The 19,387-nt window shown below is 36.8% G+C and overlaps 1 protein-coding gene across 1 annotated transcript in view; it reads right to left on the bottom strand.

Moving 5' to 3' along the window:
• CDC123 (cell division cycle 123) overlaps positions 1 to 19,387 on the bottom strand; it is a 36,678-nt gene that overhangs the window by 11,104 nt on the left and 6,187 nt on the right. The window contains exons 5-9 of the mRNA XM_062580843.1: positions 16,426 to 16,521; positions 15,631 to 15,737; positions 7,362 to 7,410; positions 5,155 to 5,230; positions 1,904 to 2,026 (exon numbers count right to left, since the gene is read on the bottom strand). Coding sequence (XP_062436827.1) covers positions 1,904 to 2,026; positions 5,155 to 5,230; positions 7,362 to 7,410; positions 15,631 to 15,737; positions 16,426 to 16,521 — 451 coding nt within the window. The remainder of the gene's footprint in view (positions 1 to 1,903; positions 2,027 to 5,154; positions 5,231 to 7,361; positions 7,411 to 15,630; positions 15,738 to 16,425; positions 16,522 to 19,387) is intronic.

Raw genomic sequence — 19,387 nt, 5'->3', positions numbered from 1 at the left:
AGCAACACCCAATGAAGCAAGAAGTTAGGAAAAAAAAGCTTAATAGGTCTCCTTTTAAAAGCAAACAAGCAAACCCAGATTTTCATCGTTAGCAACACATATGCTGCCAGACGGTAGCACAAGGGATATGCTTGGGGATGAAAAAACGGAGGGAAAAAAACACCGAGAAATTTTTTGCATGGCGTTTCTCTGCAGAAGACAGGTAACCAGCATTCAGTGCCTAAGACCAAAAGGTTACAAGGATGAAGGAACAAACCTTCATCCCAGGATGTCACCCTGAAGCCTTCTTTTCCCAGAAGGTAATTCAAATGGCATAGTTTTATTTACTCTACATAAGATGACAGACTTCAGATCTTTCAGTTCAGTAGACAGCAGTTTCAGAGCCTAAATCTAGGCATCTATTTCTAAAAATACTGCCCTGAATTCTTATCTATCAGTTGATTACATACCAGCTAAAATTACTTTGGATTGGAACATATAGGAAAATTAAAACAGACAGTAATCAGAATGTCATAATTGTATGACTGATTTTCTTCAGAACTTCAGGGCTGGAGATCTATTAAATTAGTAGGCTGACTTCCAGACTACTAGTCTTCTCCAAGCAGTGACTCCTGATAAGCTGTGTGGACTGAAATAAAGGAATCCTGCAGAGTAACATGATTAAAAGTAGATCGGTATTAGAAGGTACCCTTTTAAGAAAGTCAGAGAGGACAGATCTGACAGCTCTGGGTTCAGCAGAACAGCTAGCCATGCTTACAACTTACCAATAGGTTCAGCATTCAAAGCTCTTATCATGGACAATGTAACTGGCCAATAACATTCTTACGCTTTTTATTAAAACAAGGCTCAATCCAGAGGCCAATTTAAATTTCTCCAACCTACTTTTCGCCATTCCTGACACCTATCACAATAAAACACTATTCTACAGTCACTAAACTATGTCAGAAGACAGTTTCCAAATTAAATTTTCAAACGGACACCACATTTACAAATTGAGAAAGTTTACCTAGGCTGCTTAGAGGTAGTAGAAATTTTTTTAAATACGCCATCCTTTATTCAAAAGTCTGATCAGCTAAAATGCTGTGCATCAATATTTCAGTAGAAATTTACATAAACATCTTAAAAAGAAACCTCCTCTTCAAGGAACACAGCAATACTTCAGCAGCAAACCTTTGACAACATCTTTATAAATAATGTTTTCTTATTTTTCATCTTACTGAAGGTTTTTTTCTTAAGTATTTCTTATCCCAATTCTGAGATCTTGAACTTTTCTTAGCTCAAAGCAACTATTGGGGGGGGAAGGAAGAGAAGACGACTTCAAATAGCTTCATTTTGCCCTCTGAAAGTCTTTCACTCAATAGGTTTGTTTTCCTGAAAACCTCCAGCCTATTCCTTTAGTTTTTCTTGCTCCCAATTTTAATATTATTCAATAAAGTACATCAGTCTGCATGTGCTAACCACAAGGGCACAAGGCTCCCCTAGATTATAAAGAACCTAGCCCTGTGAAAGCAGTAGCTGGCTTCAGCATGAAGACCAAAATATGTATCCACAGACTTAGAATACTGGGGATGTCATTTCTTACTGAGAAGTAACAGTTGTTCGCTGATCTCCAGCAGTGAATTGGAATTTAGCACACTGAACTTCTGACGCGCTGCGGAGGAAGCAAGCCTGGCTTAGCAAGGGGGCAGGACAAGTCTCATTCCTATGGAGTTGGCCCTTGCAAGTGCTTTCCAGTTCAAAGCTCCCAGGAAAGTACTGTGCTAAACAACTTCAAAAAGGCAAATCCCCCATTTCTATTTTTAAATCATTGTAACTATGTGCACAATAAGCACTTCAAAGTCTTCATAAACATCTCCCCTCCCCACCAAGCTTCCCTTCCTAATTCAAGCCTTAATATACTTACAGTCTTCGTCCAAGAATTTATACTGTATGTTTCTCTTGAAAAACTGCTGTATTGATCTACAGATCTCCTCATGTTGCTTAGATATATGATCATAGTACTGAGTGTAGTCTCTTTGTGATATACCTGTGAATAAATATAGTTGATTACCAAGAGCTTCAGACATGCAAAAAACCCAACCAGTCAAAATGCAGTTAGAGATGCATGTTATTATCTACTTTTGGGAAGACAGGTACTCTCAAGTTTAAATTATTAACAATGACTTATTGTTAATAATTTTGAAGCATTTCCATTACAAAATTTTGCTTAAACAGTTCTGTCCCACATTTTGTGAACCCTGTTTTATATATACACACTTTAACTACTTTTAAGCGAATTTCAGGAGGAATCTTCTCCAGAATTTTAAGTTTTCAATTGTTGTTTACTCATTTTGGTTCTATTCACCCTGGTTATTCTGATCAAAAACCTTTTCTGTTCTGCACATCAGAGGTAGAGACCAGAATCTGGAACCAAGAAATGAAAGAGCCAGCCCTTAGCCAAGATCACAGACCCTAATTGTGTACCCTGGAGATTCTCATTTAACTGATTCATTAAGCATGGAACAAAATGTACCCACTTGGAAAGACATGATAGGTAAAACCCTAAATCCCAGTATTGACTTAGTATTGACTAAGTAAATCTTAGTATTGACTATTGAACAGTTTAATAAAAACGCACTGCAATAGCATGCTATCTAATAAATTATTTTTTCATTTCCTTCCCCTGAGGGTTTCTTTGGATACCTGACATTACATAAACTATCCCAACTGCATCAGAGGCATTTCAGACATTTGCTTGTCCACAAGACAACAGTTTAAGTTGACATCAACTGGATTACACACTTAACATGTATCTTAAGTGATGGTAGTTCTGATACAGGATATGTAAACATAAGCCACTGCAATGCCCTGCTGGAAAAATGTCAAATCAAGATGTATTCGTCACTATAGAATGAGAAAATTATGCTATTTATGGAAGAAAAAAGCCAGACTCTCCCAAGGAAGACACATCAACGATGGCAGTTTGCTCTTTTAGTCATATGTGGAACACATCAAAGATTGCATCTTGCTGTAATACAATGATGAATACCTCCAAAGAAGTGCTCTTTCAAAAAGCTCATATAAAATGTAAAGTTTACGAAGTCACTGGAACTCTAAATTATTAGTATCACTGCAAAGCTTATCTCTGGTCTAAAAACAAAACCAGGAGATGGTGGCATCTTAGGGGTATGCAGATCCTTTCCCCTTTCCTAACTGGAAGGGCACTCAGCACACTGTGTAAGTATCGCTTCTTAGCTCAACTGACAGGCTCATTAATTTTAAAAGTACCTGAATGTGTCATGAAAAAACATGGAGTTGTCTTCAGACATGCAGCTAAACAGCTAGCTTAAAAAAAAAACAAAAACAAACAAACAAAAACACACATACTGGTAGATCTACTAGGTTTTAAAAGAGACTGTGTAATCAGCCATAGTACAAATGCTGTAGGGTATTTGAAAGTAAACATTACTAGATATATAAATTCTATCGTAATCCTATATTCAAATACTTTAGAGATTATTAGCAAGGCATATCTCTGTCAGTTGTTGCATTTCAGCACCACATAAAGGACAGGATTCAGCTCTTCACCCTTCATACTGCCTTAACGGAGAATCTCTGCTATTAGTAAGATAACCACTGCTACAAAGAACTGCAGTATCTTCTCATTCATGCCAGTCATAGGGTTTATGATTATGAAACTAGCAGAAGGAACATCAAAAGAAGGGTTATAAAATGTTATATACGTTGACAGCACCTAAATTAGCAGATCCCAAAAGATCTGTGTGCAGCTTTGTAGGACACCCAGATCAGGAGACAAAAGACATTGAGTAAATTCCTAGTGATTGACAGCAGTGGGACTGGATGGAAAAACAAATCACTGTCAGCTCCCAACTGGTACAGAAAGGCACATCCAAACCAAAACATAGTCACCACCCTCAGAAGAACTCAGGAGAAACAATGCGGACTGAGTATCTAATATCCCTTCATCCCTTCTTATCACAAGGAATCCTGGACAGACTACTTGGACACCTGCATCTTGGTGCTTGTGATCATGTAGGTATAAGGCAAAGTGAGTGAAATTGGTTTTGTTTTATAGCAAAAAAAAACAAAAAAAAACAAAAAAAAAAACAAAAAACAAAAAACAAAAAAAAAAAAACAAAAAAAAAACACACCTTCCTTCCTATGAAGTATGGATTAGAACTTTGCTACATCATTGCTACAACACTTCATCATCTCCTATGCTAGAAGAGTTTAATTATAACAATTTATCTAGATGAGAGCAAATGTGCACAGGCTCTGTGCTATCTACAATTCTATTCATCATGATAGATTCCATAGCAGACCACAGTAAAAACTAATTTGATCTCCAGAAATATGGGATGGAATTCAGTCCAAAATCAAAATCCTCACTGCAAGTGTCTACATGTGCACTAGATATCTAAGCTTCAATTCTAGTCAGGAGAAGTTAATACAGCCAGAGGAATTTAATTCATCTGACCCTAAAGCACACACATAAGCATAGTTCAATTGGCTAAAACACATTCTCCAGCATCATCTGCCTATCCTTAAGCCGTCGGTCTCCCATGGGTCTCTCGATGCATCTGGCAGCTCTCAGTGTTTTGGATACCTAGCTGCTCCATGCCACTTGAAACGTTCTACGTTTAGTTTTTTTAACCCAGAGTGATGGGTCAACTGCTTTGCTGACTAAGCTCCACTGACTATGATATGAGCTCAGATACCTAGTAAACTTGTGGATGTGTTCTGAGCCCCTAAACTTTCCACATGGAATATCCAGATGCGGTCACACTATCAGCATAATACCCAACTGCCTCTGTACTCCTCCTTCAAGTAGGCTACGATTCAGTATGCTCCTGAATATAAAGGAATCACTTGCATAAGACTGTTTGGATGAAGTTTCTGAATTAGCAGTTAGAGTCAAGAATTTCCCACTGCAATATGGGGCACAATATTGTCAGGTTTTCAGATATAGTGGAAGGGGGAACTTGGCATACCACATTTTAAATAACAGGAACAAGAAAAAAAAATCCTCACAAACATGAATTCCAGAAATGCAGTGGTAAGGAAGAAGTATGTTCAGATTCAACATTGATTAAAGAAACCAGAGTAACTCTTAAGAACTTCACTGAATAATTTAATCTTTAAGAAAAGCCTCACCAATAAGCTTGTTTTCTTTGACAAAGCATCTGAATTCTGCACCAGGGATTAGCTCACACCATTTTCGAAGAACAAGCTACAGAGCAAAAAAACAAATGACAGAAGCATTGTTTCAGAAAGATAACAGGTAACTTTTTGTCAACAGGCATACCTTCTTGTTCTTCCAACAATTTTACTATAATTATGACACAACCTGTAAAACAAGGAATCCCCAAAACACCTCAACCTGCAGTCCATGTAATTAACTCAGTAAATACTTTGAAGTAATTTTGCTTATTACTAGTTTACCTATAATGAGAACATAAAGACAAAAATGAACCCAATAGGCTATAATTTTAGCCATTAGAGACCCTTTTCTGAAGGCCAAAGTGTTTCAACACTGATGTCTAGAAAATAATTTGATAAATACATTGCTTCCTTCCACAGTTACATGTTTGCAGCATGCTGTTACATCACTATCTATGCCTGAAACTTCGGATACAGTTGAAGAGCCTTGAATATATGTGTTAAGTTCATATGTCCTCTGCCACTCGAACAGGCAACTAACACCGACTGCATTAGATAGTTACCATGATTGAACAAAAATTGTACTTTCATAGCTTTGTGGGTACCTGAAGGTAGAGAGCAGACTTTTTAAATTTATTTTCCATTCAATTTTATTTCATCCAAGATTTAAGTTACATGAATTATAAGTACGTACGCTCCTCAATTTTTCTCCGTATTTTTCATTGAATGCTAGCTAGGATCAAAGGAATTCTGTAGCAGCACATATCACAATAAATACAGCAATAAAAAGCAAAACTATCAAGTCCTTCCTGGACTAACAATAGGTAACTGGTATAAGTTGAAGCAAAAGGGATTCACACTGGAAATAAGAAGAAACTTTTTCACCATGAGGACACTCATGTGTTGGAACAGTTTGCCAGGAGAGGTTGCACAGTCTCCATCTGTTGACGTTTTCAAGACTAAACTTGATAAAGCCCTTAGCAATCTGGTTTGATCTCATAGCTGACCTGGCGTTGAGCAGAAGGTTGGACTAGACACCATATGAGGTTGCTTTCCTCCTTAATTATCCTGTAATCTTCCATTTTGAAGATTTTCAATCAAGAAATCTAATCAAGAAATTTCTAATGAAACAACTTCAAAGTTACATTAATATTAAAGCACAGAAAACAAAAAATCCTGCTGTACAGCATAACAGATCTATCTTAGAATTGGCAGGAAGTTGCTCTCGTCAAAAGAGCTGATGAGCAGAATTAAATTTAACCAAATCAACCTCTATTCTGGGATACACCCGAGTAGGATTCTGTGACGCCTTTGAAGGCGCAAATCCATTAAAATAAAGAAACAGGATAGAAATAGTAACCACACTATTATAGTCAGTAGGACAGACTGCCTGGTATTTGAAGCATATCTCTGGCAATTCATCAAGTTGCTGTATTTCCTAAGCTGAAGCATTCAGATGGATCTGTTATTTTGAGAGCCTCAATTACTGTTCATGGGCACTGGAATCTCCCAAAACCTATCGACTGTAAAAGAAAACTCAATCAAACTTGACACAAAATAAATGTGAACATAAACATCTTTGTCCCAACTTTCAGATATCCTACATTTTCAAAGTGCATTAAGACAGCACTTCAAAGCACGGGGTTCATTCACTTTTCTAAAACCCTTTAAGTCTACTGGATGATGCCAAATGCTATATTTACATACAAAATTGTTATCAAAGACCTGATTAGATGCTATAATAAAAATGATAGCACCACATGAACAGTTTAAAGCATCATTAATACCTAAGTCACTAACCTAAGGTTTTAATCTGGTAATGAACATGTATGACAAGATACAATCAATCCAGTTCTTAGTAGCCAGATGGCCACAGCCACTACAACTAGCTTCTCTTAGTAACCTCAGTTGTGATGTTCACAAGTGTGCTATGGAGAGTAAATGATTTTCAGCTACCGAGCTTGCCCTTCCTGGCGAAACCTAATGGACATTAGAGAAAACTACAAAGCAGCTTGAAAAGCCTCAGCTCATCACTAATCTGTAGTTAAACAAAGTGCTCATATCCTATAGTTCTTAATCAGACTTCTCACTGCCCAAGCAGCACAGAAAAAAAGTTACTGGCACATGCTCAAACAAAAATGGCAGCCTGTCCATGAATAATTCATTTAAATGACCTAGAAATCAGGCAAATTAGATCTTACCTCGTAGTTCAAGGAAGGATCAGGCGAATCATCAGTGCAGTGAATAAATCTGGAAAAATAAACCACACACATCAAAATCTGCTTTTATACGTAAGATTTTAGCCACTGTGAGAAAAATAAACCTGAACTGTGAACTACAAGAAGTCTTGCTAAAGTATATCCAAGATGTATAAATCTAGTAAGTTCAGCATGTCAATAACAAGCCTCTTTCCAAGGATTAGCAAGAGAAAAAAAATAATTTTTCTAGTGTAATTTGGAATCCCTTCATTCAGACAAGGATTTAGCTAAAAAGGGAGTATTTTGCATTGCTGAGTCTTTTGTTTGAATTACCAGTGCTGTTCCTTTCCTCTTTACGGTTACGCTGGGATAATCAAATTCTCAAAGAGCCATACGAACTTTAACAATCTAATCTAGTTTCACTGTGGCATACTTTTCCTAGTAATTTTGGTGTCTAACTCCCTAAACTCAACAACTGAGACACATCACATCTTACTGCAATTCAGGACTCTCTTTGTTTCCGTGAATAAGGACCCAAACAACATCACTTGACACTCCTGATACCGCAGCATGGTATCTTTCTAAATTAACAGCACTAAGAAATACGCTTAGAAAAACAGCTCTTGAGAGTGGGAATAAACAAAACTATTTCCAAAACTGCTGGCACATGCCAAGATTTTTGTCCCTTGTGATTATCTGACTCTTTGCACCACCATTCAGCAACTATCAAGAATGGAGGCAATTATACCCAACAACTCTGTAAGCTCTCACTTTTATATAGCAAAGCTTAAAATAAATTCTGTAATTTTCAAAGGCAATTATCAAAAGAACATGCGCTTTCCTCCTGAGGGTACTCCCTGACTCTATTGGCAACAAGCTACCCTGATGTACAGCAGAACAAGGTAAAGGGTCACAGCCGGGCAATATTCTTAAATGGCAACATTTATGCAATCTCCCCTCCATGCTGAACTTGGTTAAGTAATCCAAAAGTCTGGTGTCTCTTGTATAAGCATCGCATTTGTAAGACATGGCTGCCCAACATCCACTTTGAAGCGCAGAGCTTCATTCATATGAGTTCATTCAATAGGCTGCCAACAAAAATAAATTTCACGCGTTTTAGTTTAGACTTTAATACCCACCCCACACAGAAGAGAAAGGCGATAACAGGCATGTATTCCAAAACACTATAATCAAACAAATCATATACATCTGCAAGCCTATGTAAACAGTAACATCCATTAGCTATGGGCTGTATTCCTAGTGATCTGAGATCTGTCAAGATGACAGAAGTGAACTCAGCTTGTAGTTTTGCAGAAATTCCAAGTATTGCATTACTATCATATGTTTACTGCACTCAAGAAAATAGCTCTCTGCAGGAAATTCCCCCTTTGCAGGAAAAGAAAACACCATAAACTATATATAAAGGCAGCTTAAGTCCTGCATGTGGAGTTCTACAGTCCCTGCATGTTCAGTCCTGTATTACCTTTCATGGACTTCTATTCTTGTGACTGAGCTGTCCAGTCTGGTCCATTCCAGTAAGATGCACTCTTGTAACATTTTCCAGTTGTCATAAAACATCCTTATTTTCAATCAGAATTAAGTATTCCTTACCCAATCCTCAAATATTTCAGAGATGTCTATGTGGAGGAAGATACAATACCTTTCCCTGCAAGTCATAAAATGAAATCCTTGTGTGCCATCCCAAGCCACACTGACTGCTTAGATATGCTGCCAAGCCAAGCAAGCAAACAAAACGGTATATATGGAAGAAACACTGCAAGACAAGGAAACATCATTTTCCTTGAGCCTCAATAATATAGGACTGAGTATACCTAAGGTTAAAAAAAAAAAATTGCAGTGAAAGACAAAAACTCAAGTCACTGTCTTCTCTTTCCTCCTTTTTCTCGTGACTACTATCATGAGTTTTTGTCAACAAAACCTTACGCACACCCCCAGCTTTTGGGGTAAATGAGGGGCACCTTGATGTAGTTGTAACTATGTATTATATACCAAATTGATTATGGTGCTAATTGATTGGACACAGCTCAATTCCTCTACCACATGTAGTCCTTTGAAAGTTAGAGACAAAATCAGAGTTTCTTTAACCTGCATCTTATTCAGGTGTGGAGCTATTGAAAGCAGAGCTACATTTCAGGAATGTAAAGCTAAAAGATATCTGGACTCTCTTTTCTGAAGCTTTTGAAATTCATCATGACAAATACTGGTAAGAATGAAGGAATTAAACTCCACAGCTTTTAAACCTAGTGCTGTGGTCAACAGCTTGTTTACAGATTTATACTTAGACGTCAACAAGAAGGATCAAAGCCTCTTTGTACGCACCAGATGTATGTTAAGCTCTAACTGCTTACACTTGACACAACAGGATATTACATGAAGCAGTTATGTATTTCAGTTTTCAGTACTCCGAGAAAAGTGATTTAAGAATGTTTATAAGACCTCTAGTACCTATCCCACTGGAGAGCCACAAACTGATTAGCAAATCAAGATTATATTTTAATAGTTTGTTATCTGCAGAATAACGAGAGTAAGAGTTATTTTGTACCAGACAAGCTCCTCTGCTACTATCTCACAGTCTAGTTTAAAACCTTAATAAAAATCAAGAAGAAATTTCTAATAGCCTTTGAACTGTATCATTTTTCTCGAATATTGAACTTTACTGGATGAAATATCTAAGGACCACAAGCAAATAGGAGATTCATATAACGTTCAAAAGAGGATCTTGTACTACACATTCTGTAAATTCCCAGGCAAAATGCAGAGGCAAGCAAAATCTCAAGAAAGCTGCCTAAAGCCTCATTTTCCACATTCTTTCATGTGCAATGGTTTGCCTTGAAACCAGTTAAAGTAGTGTCTAAACTAACGGCTACAGTTTTTTCAGCACAATATCCTGAATGCCAAGCTACATCTTTATGAGCCAACTCTGCCTCCTATGTTCTGTCAGCAGAATACAAGCTGTAATTCCTCCACATCTTAGAAAACTTTTAAAATTTCCCTTAAAAAAAAAATAAGTATTTTCCAGTTAACTGAAGCAACTTTAATCACAGGTAGCTGAAGTTAGAAGGAAAACAAAACAGATTCTGCAAATAAGTAAAACTGTCTGTAGTTGGCCTTTGCTCAGATCATTTGGTGCTGGCTGGGGGAGTGGAGCAGAGGAAGAGAAGAGGTGGTAATTTAAGTTAAATTACTATCCAATGTAAAATAGATTAAACAATCTTGTGTGTAGGGCATCTCCATCATTCACATCTTAGCAAGCATTCTAGCTAGGAGACTTGGAGCAAGACATGAGCACCATCAATATCCGGTAGCTCTACAGTTCTGGGCTAACGCACTTGGCTGCAGAGGTATATGCTGCATTTAGTGGTGTCCATGCACTTTGGGCACACCCAACCCGCACCTCCTGGCTAGGGTTCCTCCAAGGATTATCCATCATATTTGACTAAAGAGAATACGGCAGTTAGTTGCTCTCTCTCTCTTTTTTTTTTTTTTTTTTTTTTTTTTAAGAGATTTCACGGTCATCTAGTTCTGAGCAATCAGAAAACTCTGTGATCCAATATGTACAATGCTGGTTTCAAAAATGTAATTAGGATGCTAACTTAAAAAAGTATTGAAACATTTGCTAGGTTTTAAAATTAAGCATGTTCTTAGGAGTCTAGTGGGCTAAACTTCACTTGAAAGCAGGCCTTAGGAATCATTTTCTGAAGCAGGCACTTGAATTTTAACCAAATCCTCTCATCAACACAAATAGAAAAAGTGCATCTTCCCTCATTCTCTTCTGTGTCATGCATATTATTAATACATTTGGAAACTTCTCCCTTGCCCACTGGGAGTTGTTTCACATGCTTTGTTAACCTAGAAATCATTTCTTACCTACTAAAGTTATCACACAGGCTTCCTTCATTCCTGCAAAATAGCATCCTGGGCTTAAGTAGAGTTAAGCGACTAACTCGCTAGCTTCTCAAAGAGTTTTCAAGAATGAACTTTGAGAATTATCAGGTCCCTAGAAACAGCTGTTCAATTAAAATACTGAAAGTCAATTTACAACACTTAATATTTCCATGTCAGACAACAGTTACTCTGGTACCTGACTCAAACTGTCCCCTCCATGCTAAGTCAAAGGGCAACCCCAAAAGAGAACATCTTTTGCATTACATGAACAAAGTTGATCTTAAAAGGTATTTTTTCCCTGCCACTGTAATTATTAAACAATTAGAAAAATAAGAACGCTGTAGGGTTCAACATCCCAATAGTTGCATCTGCAGATTTGAAACATTCAGTATCATACTGCAGAACAGGAACAAGATTGTGCAAAATTCCAAGGTTTCACTAACAAATGTGAGATAACAAGCTTATCTTATAATTGAAAGGGCACTATTACAATTTATATCAGTCTCAAGGTGGCTTTTCATGTCTCAGCAAAATGTAGCCCAAACATTCTAAAAATAAGGAAGAAATCCCTGTACTAAAGTAATATATTGAATAGGTCCTTAAAAGAATTTTTGTTCGAAAGAGAAGATTTAATCACTTAAAGAAAATCCATTTCTAATAGGGATTTCTGTTATCATGTGTCCACAACACTAAGTTTTTGAAAGCCCACATTAAAAACTGAAAAGTTTTCTGTGACTCAGTCAAGCAAAGCTTACTTGAAGCAGAAATAACATTGATTACATTAATGAGCACACTATTCAGAAGTCTTTGTTAATTTATTCCTGTTCCAAGAAGAAAATTAAGTCATTATTCTGAACAAAGAAAGTGTCAATACCATGAAAGAATCCAAACACTTAAACAATGCAAATAGGTAAGCTTGGACTAAGGCTGTATTTTTTAAAATGGTTTGTATCAAAGTATTGCATAGCTGGAATTTTCTCTAACTTGAGACAGTTAATAACTACAGCAAGGGCAGTTCCCTGATCTAAATAAGGTATAAGCCAGCATCAAATAAGCAACCAGGAAATAAGAGAGAAAGAAACAGGCACAGGAAGCAGTTTGCCTTAAGTCCTGTAGATCTGGCAAAGCTGCATTCAGAAACAGATCTTCAAATTGCCATGCAAAGTCTTTTCTACATTATGACCCATTAAGTGGATTTTTAAGTTAAGACAATTGAACATAAAAAAGCAGAGTATACAATATTTTGGCTATTATGTATGCAGAGCAGGACACATATATACAACACTGAAAATTAATGAAAAAAGTAAAAAGATAGCATATTTTATCCCTTCTCTTTCCTTTAACTGGCCCTTCCAAGTGATTTGGATATACTATGTACTCAATTTTCATTCGTTCAGCACTTTACTTTCTTATGCCAGCTGTCTTTCAAATTTCTGCTTGCTAAGGACCAGGGAGCTGGCAGCTAATCAATAGCAGAATTAATGAAGACTGCCTTTGTGATTCAGCAGTAATCACTTCACTGTTTGGAGAGGGACATTTTGTATGAGTAGTTTAGCAATTCAGAGGCACCATGCACAGACTGGACAAGAGTATGTGTTTTATACAAATAAAAAATAATCATAAAACATAATATTCAGAAACCAAAAAGTTTTAAGTATACATGGATAAATATTCACCTCACCTTAAGTACAATTTCCACTCAAATTGGTGGACGCACAAAGCTGTATTGCCATATTAACTTCACTTTATCAAAAGACGGCCCGTTCTGGCAAAAAAACAATCTAATTTTATATCAACACGACATTAGACTTTTTCAAAAGGAAAATAAATAGGAGCTTTTTTTATATAAAAGAAATAGCATCTTAGCCTTTAGTTTAGATGATGATCGCACAATCAAGTCACAAGGTTGACTTGATCACCACCACTAGCCAAGCTGCAGTAGCTGACCGTGTATGCTGTCTTAGCACTCAGAAAAATGAGTGCAAGAGGGTTTAGCTAGCGTAATTTCAGGTCCTGTCTTTCTTGTAGAGGCTACCTCTCCCACAGCAGAAAAGAGCATGTCTGCTACAGGCTGCTCATGCACTACTGCTCCTAGTTTGGTGTGAACTTAAGCTGAAATTACTGATGGTTCAGGTTAACACCCATGCTGTGAAATTCACAGTACAGGAGCTAGAACACATTCATTGTCTCTACCACTAAGAAGTCAGCGCTGTCTGCAGAGGGCAAGGTGAACAGCTGAGGTGCTAACTCTGCCTGATACAAGATAAAAACCATGAGAGAAAAAAATTCACCAATTTCAATTTCAGTGAAGGTGGCCTGGCCAACTCATTCTAGTCTGCAAATGGCATAAGCTAAGAGCCCAGAGAAGCATGCAATAGCCACATCTCTTAAATCAAATGATGCTTGCTAAACCCTTGATTGTGTCCCAAGCTCCTTAGAATGTGATTAACCAAACAGGAATTCTCCAAGGAGCTCGGGGTACTTTTTGCTGATCCTCTTTATACAAGAGGATAGTAGGATATAAAAAAAACTTATCATTTAATATCCACAAAGGGTTCAGTGTGAAGCATACAAATCTTCTGAGACCCAGAAGAATAATTTCTGAAAACAATTACAAGAGCCTAGATTAGATTTTGGTGTTCAACCCTTTTAGACTTGAGAAACACCCAGAGGACCCCTGCCACATGGCCTGGCCTCCCACTAGCACCAGAAGCCATCAAAGCAAGCTCCTTAGCAAACCATCAAAGTCTCCAGAGAATCATAATTCACTCATCTCTGAAATACAGACTGCAAGATTTCTCATCTCCCCCATCCCTTTCATCCTCTATGGTCCCATAAACATACATTCACAATGCTCATTGCTCTAGTCCAACATACTTTTCAAACTTTTCTAAACTGTCCTCTCATTTTAACCTCTTTCTCAGTCTCTTCCGTTCCACCTCCCAATACTGTAGGTTAGACACTACGGAACACCCAGTGTGTGTACTGGATTGACAACATTGCTTGCTCTCCATAAAGAACATACAGATTGTGATGAGGATATTACTACCTATTAATTCTTTATTGCTCCAGCAAATGGAGAAAAAGGTGTTACAAGGCTGCATGAATAAAAAGGAAGGCAGGTGCACAGCAATAGTGCAACTGGTTTCCTGTTTTAGACAAGACAAATCTTACTCAGTCATAAGCTACTTCAGACAGGACTATTATGCTTGTTATTCATCTATAAAGCATCTTCAAAAAGGCCCTTACACTTGATTGAGTCTCCTAGATATTGTATTGCAATAATATAAATAAGCATTGAACAATTACTAGAAAAGTATCTTTCAGATACTGAGCAGCAGATTATCCCTGCCTTTTGTCTTAGGAATTTTGTTTTTTCTGACAAAAATAACAGTAACAAGACCATTAAATTCCAATAATTGTCCTTTCTTCCAGAAAAGAAATATTTAGAAGTGAGTCACATGAATCAGATATAAATATTACAGGAGGAAACTGTTTCTATACAATCAAATATTACTTTTATGTTCATAGATGAAATACACTCCAATCACACTGTATTCAAATTTTGCCAGTAATCATTATTTGTAGTCACAGTTCCTAGGGGTGCATTTGTTCAAGAACTACAAGCACTGGGATTCAGAAGGAGCTCTAGAAATGCACTAACAGAAGTGTCAGGCTCCTTCCAAGCAACCATACAAACTTCAACAACTTTAAAATTTGAAAGGAACATGGTAAAGTCATTGTTGACAACTTTTTGATAAGGCAGTATAAGATAACTAGCAACAAATATATACTAAGAGAGGTGGCAATCGAAAAAAAAAAGGTACTAAAATGTTAAAATATGATTTGCTCTGGAAACCAGCTCAGTAAAAATGGCCTTAATCCATAACATCACTTCATATGTACTCAGCTACCACTACGCTGATACTGTCTTCCTGTTTTGCTTTTCATTAAAAGTAAGAGAATTAAGAATAAAATGAAGTCTGTTTCTCCACTAGTTGAGTTTGATAAACAACTCTGGTTTACTGGAAAAGACTCACTTATGGTAAGTAGCACTGAAGATAATTTGCCTCACGGAATTCTCTGCAGTAAACTGAACCTGGAATTTACTCCTGCATGGTGAAGGGCAAAAAAGAGGAAAGAAGGATGTGTTTAAAACAAACAAAACTTCAAAGAACAAACTTTCAGACTGTACCTGAAAGTTATTAGATACACAACTTTGAAACACGTATGAAATTCCATATCAGATGTTTACAGTTACTTTTCAGTAAATAAGAGCTTTCAAAGGAACTGAAATCTTACTCCCAGGCTTGAGGTTTTTTTGATTGGTTCAAAATAAGATTGCGTCTGCGAGAAGTCTACTTACGGCTGAGTGAGGTCACGAGTAATAAAGTCTGAACTTTTGAAGAGCAGGAAGATGTCACTGAGAGTTTTACATATAAGAGAGCTATTCATTGCTATCCAGTAGGCATCCTAAATAAAACAAGCAAACAAACAGATTATCCAAAATGTACCTTTACTCATAGGAAGGAACATAAGTTACAAATCTGTTCAGAATAAATATTGTATACCGTTTGAAATACAAGCAGAAGACACTTTTACGGGGGGAAATGGAGGAAAGCTTCATCAGCTGTTACAAGAGTCTTGGAATGGCTACTGATTTCCTTAGTTAATATGCTTAGGAAAATGGAGAAAATCCATTTAAAAACTGAGCTTTCTCCTTACTGCTTCCAGGCACTTTCCTGGAATGCTTGGACAGACATTCCTCTTGAGAAGATGATGCAAAAACATTTGGGTGTGCCTCATCCTTAAGGAATAGTAGCAGTAATTAAAAGTAATTTGAGGGAAGTTTATTGCTTTGTATCTCAAAGTTGTCATAATATTTCAAACAAGGGGAGTCTCAACCTCACTGTTATCTATAAGAAGAATACAGGGATTTTAATATGAGACAGCGCTGTCTCAGGTCAGCCTCACCAAACAGTGTACCATCTGGCTCTAATACACCAGAACAATTTGCTGTATCACACTTCACTGATATCCCATTTATCATTCTTCCCTTTATCAGAGACATCAGCCTCTTCCACTTTTCAATGCATAAAGATAAAACAAAAAAGTCCTTGTGATAATATCTGTTACAAGTTTTAAGAGTCAGCATTCTTACCCTTGGAGCACTCCAGTTAAGTTTAGGAAAAACATTGCCTCCCAAGGAACTTATTGCTTCTTGGACTTTAGCTGCAAACTCAGGAAATTCTGGAGCCTGAACAAAGAACAATGACCAAAAAAAAATCAAATTCTAGCACATTTAATACTCAAGTGCACTCATCTTATAAATACTAGTAGGAATACATACTTCAGAAGGAATAACTTCATCCAAAAAACATAAACTAAGTATGCCACAAAAATAATGAATTTGTAGAATAAATCATTTTCAAGTTTCTCTGCTTTAAAGAACGTCAGACTTCATTCTTAAAAGTATGTTTCTAGCTATCACTCACATTACTAGCAAGAGTCCATGAACTTTAGAGTAAACATGACACTATAACTTCCACCATGAAAACTGCAACAGCTAGTAAACTTGCAAGTCAAAAAACCAGCCGTTAAATATACACCTGTAGCTTTACACCTGATGGCAGATTACTGTATGTAAATAACGTTCAAGAAGATTAAAAAAAAAAAACAAATCAAAAAGTTTGTCTAGAATTAGGCATCTCCTTGGAAAAAAAATGTAGCACCCTATAGCATCCTATCAAACAACTAAAAAATAGAAAGATCAGTACTGTTCTGTAATAGTTCAGATTGCATTGAGGAATTATATAAGAGAGGACACACTGGAAATAAATGGGATATATGGGAAGATTGTGACTTACAATATTTGTTTCAGTGTATGTTGTATTCTTTGTAAGCATAAAACGGGGAAAAAACTCCTCAGGATGTTACAAACTCCACTCAGAATGTGGCACAATGTAAAAACTAGACTGCTGACTTCCATGAAAGCATTTCAGACCTATGTCAAAGATTTTTCATGTAACAGGATTTCCAGCAAAAAGAATGTAAGAATACTATTTCTGCCTATTTTTAATAAATGCAACTCAAAGATAACATCTAGGCTAAAACTAACTGCTTGCAGTCACACAAGTGGTAGAACAATTTTATACATTATAGCATCTCCTCTTTTCTGCTCCCTCCCAGCACAGACACATTGCGCTAAAATGTATTTTTTGTTTGTTTAAATGACCTATACTGAACTTTATACATTCTGAACCATTCTTTAGTGCATTACCTAGTTTCCATGGGAAATTCTACTTGAAAAACTGAGCAAGTACTTCTCTTACTTGATTTTATTTTTAGAGCTTCAGTCAATTCTAGAAATCATTCCTGCAGAAAGAAAAACTCTTCCAGCCCTGTATTCTGATCCAATCTTCTTTTGTTTTGACAGAAGTCAGAAGTCATGTTATATATGCAATATTAGTATGTACAAAACCTCCCTGGAGGGATGTTGCTATCATGTCATTTGATTAATACAAGTGAAAAAATATGCCCAGAAGGATAGCTCTAAGGCAGCACAAACCAGTTCAATTTTAACATTTCCTAAATTTAAAATGCTTGACCTTGCAACCATCTAAATTAATGTATTTTTTAAAAATATGTAATTTTCTATAATTCTATACTCTAAATTCATCTTTAGGTTTGGAGGGGCATATAGGAAGGGAAGGGAAAACAAGTTCTACCTGATGACTTAGGTGGGTTATCAAATCAGAATCATCAGAATCACAGCCCACCTTACTGCTCCCTGAGTGAAGAAACCAACAGAGAATTATAACCCAGAATTTACTGTCTTACTGTTAGTAAAACACAAGTGCCCTATATTGAGGCTGAACGCAGAACAGCAGAGTCTCCATCCTCTCCCACCACTCATCACGTTATGCTCCCCAGCGTCTCCCTGTTCACCACATAGCAGGTTGACCCATTCTTATATTTTGACGTTACTCCAGGTGCAGCTCCCCACTCTTCTACACTCTACGCTGCTTCTTCATTCGCTCCTCACTACCAAAGTGGTAACAGAGAAACACCTAAAAGCACAAAAAGCTATTCCCATTCACTTCCTGGCCTCAGAGAAAGTTTTTGAGTAGAGAAAGCACATTTGCCATGGATGGAGTCTTCAGGGAAATCATTTATTGACTTTAAAACACAGAGAGCACATTGTGAAGCTCCATTTCTAGAGTCTCTTATTTGACTAAGTGTAGATATGTTTTCACAGGGAACAGCCACAGGCACATACCACTCCCATAATTAACCATTTTCAAATTTTCAATTTTGATGAACAAAAACCTCCACTGAGCTCAGTGGAATAAGCCACCAAGAAGTTACACAATGAAACCAGTTTAATAGCATATCCTAGGAAGCACTATCCAAACCATTGGCTCATGATGCAGACCGGTTCTTACTTTCTGCAGCTTTAGCTAGCAATGCTTAAACATTTACTCTTTGTCAAAAATCTGCTCAACTACTGCTCAATTTTTAAGACAGACTCTTGCAATTACAGCTCCAGTCAAGAAACCGTATACATTAACTGCAAAATTGCAATCCACATACTGGACACATTTTACCTAGTTAAACTGAAATCACTTGGCCTATACCTTTCCAGTGGATATCATACTTCTTAATTATGTTTTTCTCCTATTTTTTTTTTATACACAATTATGAAACCCAATTCAAAAAGTCTGGTGTTGTTTCTTCGGCAACATAACAACATGCGACTTTTTTCAAAAAAATAATATGCATACCACAATCCTTATTTTGAATAACTTACAATCTCAGGCATCTATTCTATCAAATCTTAGGCATCTGAATTGAAGTTGTTAGAATGTGTAATGTTAACATGTATTAGTATTGAGATCTATGCTGCAAATTCTGTGTTGGCATACATGCAACTCAAAGCAGGAGATAGTGTTTATATTGCTCCTAATTCAATGTGAATTAATCAATGTTACGTGGAACATCAGGAAGCTAATACGACAAGTATTAGTATCAATGGCAGACAAATGGTACAAAACTATGAATTCTGATGATGACAGGTAATAGTAAGTTTCAGAAAAGATGTAAAAAATAGATCAAGGAAATCT

Source organism: Rhea pennata, chromosome 1, assembly GCF_028389875.1.
Source record: "Rhea pennata isolate bPtePen1 chromosome 1, bPtePen1.pri, whole genome shotgun sequence".
NCBI lineage: Eukaryota > Metazoa > Chordata > Aves > Rheiformes > Rheidae > Rhea > Rhea pennata.
Note: the sequence above shows the minus strand (reverse complement) of the source record. Positions and strands in the feature narration are given on the sequence as shown.